This window comes from Belonocnema kinseyi, chromosome 1 (genome assembly GCF_010883055.1).
Source record: "Belonocnema kinseyi isolate 2016_QV_RU_SX_M_011 chromosome 1, B_treatae_v1, whole genome shotgun sequence".
Taxonomy (NCBI): domain Eukaryota; kingdom Metazoa; phylum Arthropoda; class Insecta; order Hymenoptera; family Cynipidae; genus Belonocnema; species Belonocnema kinseyi.
The window spans coordinates 143,544,140-143,556,312 of NC_046657.1; the positions used below are offsets into that span (position 1 = coordinate 143,544,140).

A 12,173-nucleotide genomic window follows, 5' to 3' on the forward strand; every position below is an offset into this window, starting at 1 on the left:
AAAAAATCGATACTATTTCCTAAGCGCTATGCAAATTAATTACATTTTGCTAAATCAAAACTTTTTTGAATTAACCTACAAAAAAAGTGTGTGGGGACGTCCGTTAGCATGTTCACTATCATTTCCCAATTTTTTAAGACAAAATATTTATTATTCTCGAAAAAAGCCGGCGGAACCTAAAACTGGTAAAATCGACAATTTTATAAGTATTACATGCCCTTAAGTGAATAATTTTCCAATGAAGCCGTGTTACCGACTGAGTATTCACACCTGTCGATCTGAGTTGAAATATCTAACAAGTTGCGACTTTTTCACAAAAGAAAGGTGGCGGCGCTAGGGGCTTTTTCCAACTCCAAATTTTTTCGTTGCTTCGTCTGCTACAAGGCAGTCACCGAAAACTTAAAAGTACTGTTTTTCCTTACAAAATAATTACTCCAAGGGACCCAACCGATGTCGGCTCAAATATTTTATTCCCTCTGCCAAAATTTCGATATACAAACTTATTTAGTTTAGGAAAAAAGGCGGACAAAATTAACATTACAAGGTCAAATTTTGATTGAGTCATAGATTACAATTTATCCTTAATATTGAAAACGTCCATGGACGTGAACCGCGCATGCATTTAGTGATATTTTGACCAGAAATATTTCATTCTACTTCTAAGTATCACAAATTAATTGCTATTAATCAAGGAATTTTTATAAAATGAAATATTCTTGATTGTATGGGAACGACCTAAAATATATAAAATTGATTTATTAAACATTTTTTTATATTCGTGAAATTATTTCTTGGCCCTCAGCGTGCAGACATCTTTCAAGGTGACGTCACAACATGTTGATGCGACGCATGCGCAGTCAGTACAGTTGAGGAGCCGAACTGGAAGAACTGATACTTACTCCAACCGTGTTTCTGTTATTACTCAGCGTGCATGTGTCATAACTCCATCGTAGAGACCCCTAATTACTTGTTTCTGACAAGTGTTTGCGTGTACAGCAATTTAAATTGTTCTTTTGTTTTTGTACGGTTTTTAGCAAAACAAAAATGAATCAGTGGCTTTTAGTATTTTTATTTGTTAACTTTCTTTATTCTGGTAAGGCTGAATATGAAATAAAGAAGTTTGTAAGTGGATAATATCGTGTTTTAATTTTTAGGCCACGCCCTAGAGTGTTATGTGTGTCATAACCAAGAGGGTAACATTGAAAAATGTTTAAACACTATAAAAACGTGTGAACAAGGAGAGGATGTCTGCTATTCGGAAATAAAATGGGGAAGTAAGTACTTACTTTATTTAGTGGGTCGTTATGGTAACATCGTTATAATGATCAAATTACTCGGTGTGTTTTTGGAACCTTTTTCACAAGCCTTCGTAAGAGTCTAGTTGTAGAAGGCATTTATTAACCGATTTTGGGTTTCTTTTTTTAAAAGAAAAATTAAGAATTGAGGCCTGAAGAGATTTGTGTCCCGAATAAAAAAAATTTTTTTTTGTAACTTATGGTAATGCAAATAACGAAAATATCAATTTTTTCGATTTTTATATTTAAATTCCTTGCTTTTATTGACAAAATAACCATCAAATTTTGTAGTCTTATATTTTTTCTTAATTTTATAAAAAAATTACATTGACAAAAACAATAAAAGCAAGTAATGTAAACGCAAGACTGTAATTCAAAAACGAAAAATCCATAATGTAAACTTGCATTAACATAAATTTTTAAAGAAATTTTTTTTTTAAGTGCTAAATAAATTTCTTAAAAACTAAAGCGTTAATTTTTATCAAAAAAGAAATAGAAAATCGGTCAAGAATTGTTTCTTTTGGTTGAAAGTTAATATTTTTAGTTAAAACTTCGCGTTTTTCTTACAAAATAAATTATGCGGCTGAAAATGTAACTACCTTCTTAAAAACAATTTTTTGGCTTTAAAATTTATTTATTTTGGTTAAAAATGCATATCTGGTTGAAAATTTCACTTTTTTAAAAGAAAAAAATTATATTTTCTTGACTACAAATTTATTTTTTTTATTTTCAGCTAAAAAAATTTTCCTTTTTCCCCTTGCGGTTGAAAATTAATTTTGTTATTGTTGAAAATTGAACTATTTTCTTAAAACTTTTATTTTTATCGGAAGCTCTAAAAATGGTTGATAATTTATCGATTTATTAAACATCTTTTTTTCGGTTTAATTTTTTTAACTGAAACTTAAATTGTTCCATTTTTGTATGACATTTCATCTTTTTTTAGTTTAAATATGTCAACTATTTAGTAGAAAATCCATTTATTTAATTCGAAATTCGTCTTTTTTGTAGAATATTATTCCTTTTGTTTACAAATTAATTTTCTTCATTGAAAATTTGACTATTTTGTTGAAACTTATTTTTTTTAATCGTTCAAAATTTAGCGATTTATTAGAAATTTTATAAAAAATTGTATTTTTGTAACAAAGTTTTGTTGTTGAAAATGTCCTAATTTTTGTTGAAAACTTTTTTTTAATTTTTGTTATAACTACATATTTAACTTCATTTTTTTGTAATTTATCTTTTTTTTGTAGAAAATTAATTTCTTTCTTTTGAAATTGAACTCTTTTAATCAATTTTATTTATTTATTTTTTTTAAATAACTGTATAACTGAAAATAAAACTTCCATTTTTTTTTGTTTAAAATTTATTCTGTTTAGTTCAACATTTAATTATATGGTGGAAAATGAATGTATTTTGTTAAGCATTCGTTTTATTGATTTCAAATGATTTTTTTTTTTTGTTAAACATTAATTTTTTGGTTAAAATTTAAATATTTTGTTAAAACTTTTTTTTTTTAATTATTTTTATACTGAAAATTCCACAATTCCATTTTTAGTTTAAAACTCAACTACATTCTGGTTAATTATTTATATATTTGGTTGATTTTTTTGCCTTTTTTTTTGTAGAATATTATTCCTTTTGTTTGTAAATTAATTTCTTTGGTTAAAAATCTAACTATTTTGTTGGCATTTCTTTTTTGTTTGTTGAAATAGGTTTTAAAAATGGTGGAGAATTTACTGATTTATTAAATTATTTGAAAAATATCTTTTTTCGGATTCAATTTCTTTTTACTGAAAATTAAATTATTAAATTTTTGGATGAAATTTGATCTTTTTGGTTGAAAATTGAACTATATGTTTAATTATCTATGTATTTTGTTGAAAATAATTTTTTAATTGCATATCTAACTATTTCTTTTTTTTAATTTATCCATTTTAGTAGAAAATTAATTTCTTTCGACGAAAATTAAACTATTTTCATTAAATATAAATTTTTTTGGTTCAAAATTACTTTTTCATCTGAAAATAAAACTATTTTATTTTTTCATTAGAAATTCTTTTTTTTTTTTGTAAAGCAATATTCTTCTTGTTCCAAAATGGTTTAAAATGGACGGACTTTGCTCAAATAAATTTTGTTGTAATTTTATTTAATTAAAAATTAGTTGTTTTTTTCGCCTAGAAAATAATTTTTTCTGGTTAAAAATTGATTTTCTTTGTTGAAATTTAAATATTTTGTTTAACCTTTTTTTGCGAAAATTATTTGTATACTAGAAATTAAAATTTTCCATTTTTCGTAAAAAATGTATCTTTTTTAGTTGAAAATTCAACTATATGTTGATTGAATATTTATATTTTATGTTCAAAATTCGTTTGTAAATTAATTTCTTTGTTTTAAAATCTGACTTGTTCTATTCTTTCTTAAATTAATTTTTTAATTGCATATTTAAATATTTCATTTATCTTTTTTGGTATAAAATTAATTTCTTTCGGCGAAAATTAAAGTATTTCCATAAAAATCCTTTTTTTTGTGGTTTCTAAAATTAATTTTGTAAATGAAAATAAAACTTTAATTTCTTGGTTAAAAATTTTTCTTTTTTAGTTCAAGATTTAATTATAATCATTATTTAATTATATTTCAGAACCATTCAACTATTAAATATTTCAAAATTTTATATTAAAAGCCTTGATAGTCAGTTAAAATTCAACAGAAAATTCTAGAATTTCAGAAGTCAAATTTTAATCGCTTTGAATTCAAACTTAAAAGTTTTCAATCTTTATTTATTTAATTTTGAACGCTTTTAATTATAAAGAATGAAATTCCTGTTCCTTTGGATTTTAAATGAACCAATTTGGAAAATTTTTAACGTTTCGACATTGTCATTTTTTCTCATGGTAGGCGCTTTGGAATTCGAAAATTTTAATTATTAATTATTGTTTCAAAAAAATCAAAAACTTTATATTAAAAAATTAGTTTGCTCATATTTATCGACTTCCACAATTGATATTATATATGAAAAAACGGTGAATTTCGCAAAAAGAGTAAATTTTTTTTCATAAATCGGGAGAAATCACAAATGTGCACCGGGAGATTCGGGAGAAAACCGGGAGACGAAAATTTTAAAAAAGTCGTGGCCGCCCTGATATTTCTCACGTTACCGCTGAATGCATGAAATAGATATTATTCGTAATGAAAATTTGTATTATGCATCACATAATTGAAATTTCATATCTTTTTTAAATATTAGAGTAATTTTAATTTTTTAAAATCGTTAAAATCTTGGTTTTTAGCTGCGGGACATATGAAAGGTTTCAGCCGGAACACGCAGGAAATTAATTTGAATTATTTTTTAACTCAAGAAATAAACAAAAATAGTGTGAAACTGATGACATAATTAACACAATTAAAATTTTAAATTAATTAAAATAATAGTTTAATATAAACAGAAAATTGAGAAGGTATAGTTTAGATTAAGTTTTTTTGTATTTCCTCAAAAGAATTTTTCTAAATAAAGATATCGTTTCAGTTTAAGATAAAATAATTCATATTTTTTTATTAAATAACATAGTTCTCATTTAATTGTTTTTATTTCTAATTCTATCAAAGAACTTTTGAAAGTAAAGATATGGTTCCATTTTAAGAAAATATGTTCGACATTTTTTATCTAATCTAAAAGTTAGGTTAGAATTCATATTTAAATTCCAGTCGTCTCTTATTTGTATTCTTGGCATAATATGGATAAAATTTGTTACTACATGCATTAATTAAAGTTTATTTAAGCTTACAATGCATTCAAACTCACATGAAATAATGAAAAAAAATTCTTTTTTTTTTTAAACCTATTTCACAAAAATGGGTTTTTTCACTGTGTAAGATGGAAATTCTATCTAAAATTATTTGTCTTTTATGAATATTTGTTTTTAGTATTCAATAATTGTTTTATACTTTACAAAACAATCGTAAAAACACTTTTATGCAAATATTAAAATAGAAGTTTAAAATTGTACCTGCTCTTTGTAGTTCCATTTTTTGCACCATGTGGCGAAATGGTAGACTACCTTAGCTTAATTTCTAACCAAATAGTTGCATTTTCATTAAAAAAAAAATATTAATTTCTGCTAAAGTAGGCGAACTTTGAAATGAAAAAGACAAAATTTCAAACAAAGAGTTCAATTTTCAAACGCTGGGTAATTCTAAACCACGCGGGGTGCCTCCACTGTACTGTCCAATGCAAAAAATGTATCATCAAAGTTGAAAACGGCCGTGCGGCGGCGCTAGTAGTAACTATGTTCTACAAAACCAGGCAGTACCATAGGAAAAATGCATAAAAATTACAAAATAAATATGAAAAACACTTTAAAGTCATTTTTTCTTCATAGTGTAGAGTCAAGTAGTAAATGAGACTTATTTACTTACGTATTATTTTATTTAATGTAGTAAAAAGCGGCAAAATTGACATAATTCAAATTTTTTAAATTACGTGGATATTTAGAAATTATAAAGAACAATAAAAAAAATAAATAACGAATACACAAATAAATGAAAAAAAATGCCGAAGATATATATTATTATCGAATTAAAAAATTTCTAAATTTCAAATAACGACAAGATTTTTAATTAACAAAAAATAAAATTTCAAAATATCCAAAACTAAAATTCACCGACTTCAAGACCGACTTTTAAAATAAACGAATTATTAAATTCGCGACAAGTTTTAATTCCCGAAATTTCGAATTGTGCTACATAGTTAATTGATTATTAATTTATGAGTAATTAATAGAATTATAAATAAGCCAAACAATTTAATAAATCATTAATTAACAATTTATTAATTATTTTCGGAAATTTTAAAGTTTCGTCAACCTTAAATTACAGAAATAGAAATATTTATGAGAATTTAACAATTTGTTTATTTTATAACAAAGCTAAAAGATTTTAACATTTGTATGTCACTCTTAAAGGAAGACCATTAACGAATATTTTTTTATCTTTGGCAACACTTAAATTAATGGAAAATTATTTTTCGAAGTATTATAATAAATCAATGTTGAAATTAAATTCTCAGAATTGAGAACAAGAAAATAAGTAATATTATCTTGTTTTCAAATTTAAGAAAATATAATTTTCATAAGATTTTTGAGAAAATCGAGAAACTTTTTAAATATTTCAAGGGTATTAGAAAAGAATCTAGAAAATTTTAAATAACTTGTTTTATTATATAGGATTTTACAGAATATTATGAAAAATTCCAGTCTCCAAATTTTAAAAAATTACCTCACTATCTTCTAAATTTTCCCAACAATTTTAAGACATTTTTTCCCCTTGAAAAAATTCAAAATTATTTTCAGTTCTACTAAATATTTCTTTAATTTACTTAATTTTTGTTCGTTTTTATTTTGCAATCTTACCAAGTTGAAACATTTTGCTTTAAAATCTTCTAGTTTCTAAAATTTATTCAAATTTTTTCTGCATTTTTTATTTATTCTGCAAGATTTATAAAATTACCCTAAAATCTTTCAGCTTCTTCTTTGACTATTTTTGAAATCTTCTAAAATCCTTTTAAATAACTTCTTAAAATTAATTTTTCGAAATAAAAAATTATTTTAATTTTTCCCAGGAACCTGAAAAAAATATCTTTTATTTTCGTGAAACTTTACGAAATTTGGAAAAATAACTTTACAAGTTTAATTTATTTTTTAATCGTTTCAAAACTTTTGAATATCTCTCAAAAATTACTCAAATTTTTTCCAAAATTATGTAATATGACAAAATTGTAAAATTTTGCTTGACAATCTTTCAAACCCTTTTTAAAAATTTAAAAATCTCCCATGAAATTCAAGAACTTTTTTCACATCCTGATAAAATTCAGTTTACCAAAAAAATGTGTAAAACTTTAAAAATTTTAAACAAAATGGTCTCAACGTCTTCCATATTCTTTTAACCCACATTTTAAAATCTTTAAAACTTAAAATTATTCTTTTAAAATAAAACCAAAACCATTTCTCCTCAGATCTTTTATAATTATTAAAAAGCTTCCAATTTTCCAAAGATTTTGGAAGATTTGAAAAATAGTCAAGGACGAATCGGCAATTTTTAAAATTTTGTACAATAAATAAAAAATGCAGGAGATTTTAAAGAAGATTTTAAATCAAAATGTTTCAATTTGGTAAGATTGCAAAATAAAAACGAACAAAAATTGGGTAAATTCAAGAAATATTTAGTAGAATTTAAAATTTGAATATCTAGGACTAACACAAAATAACGAAAAAATGAATAACAAAATCATAAATTAGCCAGAACAAAAATTGCCGAATTATAAAATAAATGAATTATTAAATTCCCATAAATATTTCTATTCCTGAAATTTATGTTTGACGAAATTTAACATTTGCCGAAAATAATTAATAAATTATTAATTAAAGATTAATTAAGTTGTTTTTTTTCTTTGTCAATTAACGATCTTGTCGTTATTCCATATTTTTGAACCCACATTTAAAATCTTTAAAACTGAAAATTATTTTTTTTAAATAAAACCAAAATTATTTGTCCTCAAATCTTTCATAATTATTAAAAAGCTTCTAACTCATTTATTCGGAAATGATTCGATTAAAAAAAACAGAAAAGCACTATTAGAAAAAGCCACCGTGTCAGTTTCACAATAATTACATAAATAAACCGTTTTCTTGATATTTTTTTAAGAGTTTGTAACGGATCAACATTTTTTTTTATCGAATCATTTCCATAAATTTTCGCTCCGGTATGGAAATACCCGAAGACCCCGAATAAAAGAGTTAGAAGCTTTTTAATAATTATGAAAGATCTGAGGAGAAATGGTTTCGGCTTTATTTTAAAAGAATAATTTTAAGTTTTAAAGGTTTTAAAATGTGGGTTAAAAAAATATGAAAGACGTTGAGACCATTTTTTTTTTTTTTTTTTTTTGAAATTTTTAAAGTTTTACACATTTTTTCGGTAAACTGAATTTTGTTGGGATGTGAAAAAAGTTCTTGAAATTCATGAGAGATTTTTAAATTTTTGAAAAGGGTTTAAAAGATTTTCAAGCAAAATTTTACAATTTTGTCATATTACATAATTTTGGAAAAATTTGAGTAATTTTTTAGAGATATTCAAAAGTTTTTAAACGGCTCAAAAATAAATAAAACTTGTAAAGTTATTTTTCTAAATTTTGTAAAGTTTTACGAAAATGAAAGATATTTTTTTAGGTTCCTAGGAAAATTAAAATAATTATTTATTTCGAAAAATTAATTAGAAAAAATTATTTAAAAGGATTTTATGAGATTTCAAAAATGGTCAAAAAAGAAGCTGACAGATTTTAGGGCAATTTTTAAAATCTTGCAGAATAAATAAAAAATGCACAAGAAATTTGAAAACTTTTTAGAAATTAGAAGATTTTAAAGCAAAATTTTTCAACTTGGTAAGATTGCAAAATAAAAACGAACAAAAATTAAGTAAATTCAAGAAATATTTCGTAGAACTTAAAATTATTTTTAATTTTTTCAAGAGAAAAAAAAATTTCCTAAAATTGCTGGGAAAATTTAGAAGATAGTGAGGTAATTTTTTTAAATTCGGAGACTGGAATTTTTCATAATATTTTGTAAAATCCTATATAATGAAACAAGTTCTTTAAAATTTTCTAGATTCTTTTCTAATACCCTTGAAATGTTTTAAAAGTTTCTATATTTTCTCGAAAATGTTATGATAATTATATTTTTATAAATTTGAAAACAAGATAATATTACTTATTTTCTTGTTCTCAATTCTCAGAATTTCATTTCAACATTGGTTTATTATAATACTTCGAAAAATAATTTTCCATTAATTTAAGTGTTGCCAAAGCTACAAAAATATTTAAGGATTTATCATATTCCTTGTTTTTCATATATAGATATAATAATTATATTTACTATATAGTAGCATTATATTGTAAAGCAGCAATATTTAAAAAAAAAGCTCTTCATCACTATATTTAAAAGTGTTTGAATATCCCGGACTAATACAAAATAACGAAAGAAAGAATAACTAAATCATAAATTAGCAACAACAAATAATTGACGAATTATAAAATAAACGAATTTTAAAAATCTCATAAATATTTTTATTTCTGTAATTTATGGTTGACGAAATTTTAAAATTTCCGAAATAATTAATAAATTTTTAATTAATGATTTATTAAATTGTTTGCCTTATTAATAATTCTATTAATTACTCATAAATTTATAATCAATTAACTCTGTTGCACAATTAGAAATTTCGGGAATTAAAACATTTGTCACGAATTTAATAATTCGTTTATTTTAATATTCGGTCTTGAAGTCGGTGAATTTTAGTTTTGGATATTTTGAAATTTTATTTTTTCTTAATTAAAAATCTTTTTGTTATTTGAAATTTAGGAATTTTTATAATTCGATAATAATATATATCGTCGACATATGTTTTTTTTTCATTTCTTTGTGAATTCGTTATTTATTTATTTTTTTTTTATTATTCTTTATAATTTCTAAATATCCATGTAATTTTTTAAAATTTGAATGGCGTCAATTTTGCCGCTAAATTTCTCATTTACTCCTTGACTCTACATTATGAAGAAAAAATGATTTTAAAGTGTTTTTCATATTTATTTTGTAATTTTTATGCAATTTTCCTATAGTACTGCATGGTTTTGTAGAACAAAGTTACTACTAGCGCCGCCGCACGGCCGTTTTCAATTCTCGGAATTTAAGTTCAGGTTATGTAACCGAGAATATGACAGAATTTAGGAGAATTTAAAAGAATTTTAGGGAATTTAAGAATGTATGATTTTTATCAATATTTTTATTGTTCAGGTTATATCAGCGGTTAAATATAAATGATTTTCTAGCTCAGACATATTCAGGAATTACAGTTATTCATATACAAATTAAAAATTTTCAAATATATTAATTTATTTAAAACAAAAAAAAGTTTTTTCTACTTTAAAAGATAACTCTTTAACAAAATAATCGAATTTTTAACATAATAGTTAAATATTTAACCGAAAAAGACAAATTGCCAACAAAAAAGTGTCATAGTTTATAATTAAATAAAAAAAGAATGAAATTTATAGAACAAAAGAAAATAATTTTAAAACCTAAAAAGATGAATTTCCAACAAATAAAGATTTTTCACTCAAAAAATAAATAAAAGTTTACCTAAATTATTGAACCTTCAAACCAGAAGACGAATTTCCTTTACAAAAATTCACTTTTCAAACAAAAAATATGACTGTTCAACAAAAAATTAATTTTCCACGAAACTGATGCATTTTTACGAAAAAAAAGGAAATTTCAAACTATAAAATAATTTTGTTTACGAAAAAAACGCGAATCTTTAACTAAACAATATCAATTTTAAAAAATTAATTCTAAACAAAAAAAAAGAAGTAATTTCCTCTAAACAGTTAAATTTTCAACCAGGCATAAGCCTTCAATCAAAAAATTTCACAATATAGTTTAAATTTGACCCAAGTAGTTCAATTTTCAATTAAAGAAGATTAATTTATAACAAGATAATTAAACTTTTAACCAACGAGATAACTTTTCAGCTTAAAATAGAAATCTTTAACAAAAAAAGTGATTTCTTAAAAAAGCGAGTCAACCACATGTTTTAAACAAATTAGTTGAATTATCAAGCAAAGAAGAACGATTTTTAACCAAAAATTTGCATTTTAATACAAAAAATTTAATTTCTTCTACAAAACATATAAAGTTTTAAATCGAAAAGATCAGTTTTCAAAAAAATAGTTGAATCTTCTGTTGAATAAGATTTTAATCGAGTTTTCACGATCAGACTATACATTTTTTAACAAGAAATAATATTCTACGAGAAAAATTAAATTTTCGATCCAAAAAGACGATTTTTTGACAAAAAAGGATGACTTTTTAACAACATTTTTGAATTCTCTAGCAAATAGTTGCATTTTTATCGAAAAATATTAAATTTATCTTAAAGCAAAAGAATTTCTTTTGAATTAAAAATGTAACTATTGTTCCAGTTGAATATTCCATTCAGAAAATATTTCAGTTTACTTTTCAACACCAAAATATAAATTTTAAACAAAAAGTAAATTTTCTACGAAATAATTCAGTTTTCAAAAAAAATAGTATAATAGCTTATTTTTTAACAAAACAGTTGCATTTTTATCAATTAAAGAGTTGAATTTTTAACCGAAAAGTTAACGAAAAAATTCAATTTTCTATTCATTAAAATAAATTCCGAGAGAATTTATTTCTCGATTATATTCTCGGTAATATTCTCGTTACCGTTCTCAAAGTAATATAACCGGCTCAGAACTCTAGTTCTAAACAGGTAATGTCTCCAACTCTTTTTTTTCATTTTATTCTCACACAAACTTGTTTCTCGAAGGTACACCCTATTGGTCACAAGGGGCAAAAAAGCAATTTTATGTTTCCAAAAGATGCTCGACGAGAAGAGAATGCGAGAGAACGCGACTCAATAACATGAATGATTGTTCACACATTTGGTATCAAGATTGGAAATGTTCCGAATGTTGTCAGGGTGATCGGTGTAACTACTTTATTATAGTGAGTACCAATGAAACATATTCTTCATAGAGAATTTTGAAATAATTGATACCTTATTTGTAATTCACTTTTATCCATAGGGGGCGCTTTTTTTAATGCGGACGCCCACCTTTTACCCATATTTAGTTAATTAAAAAAAAAATATATATATTTTCAGTGTAAATTTTTATCATTTTTAAGATGGCGACTTGGCCGGGAAAATGCATTTCTCCTCTTCTGAATTTGAAAACTCGAAGATGCACGATTGCCGGTCGGAGCACTTCGTCGATTCTATTTATATATCTATCTGCTAACAGCTAACTGC

General features: G+C 23.8%; 1 protein-coding gene across 2 annotated transcripts in view; it reads left to right on the plus strand.

Moving 5' to 3' along the window:
• The first annotated feature begins 944 nt into the window (after positions 1 to 944).
• The window catches only part of LOC117167325 (CD59 glycoprotein), a 26,677-nt gene continuing 15,448 nt past the window's right edge, over positions 945 to 12,173 (plus strand). For both annotated transcript variants that reach the window (XM_033352176.1, XM_033352185.1), the window contains exons 1-3: positions 945 to 1,093; positions 1,155 to 1,274; positions 11,691 to 11,869. In XM_033352176.1, coding sequence (XP_033208067.1) covers positions 1,045 to 1,093; positions 1,155 to 1,274; positions 11,691 to 11,869 — 348 coding nt within the window. In that variant the 5' untranslated portion in view covers positions 945 to 1,044. The remainder of the gene's footprint in view (positions 1,094 to 1,154; positions 1,275 to 11,690; positions 11,870 to 12,173) is intronic.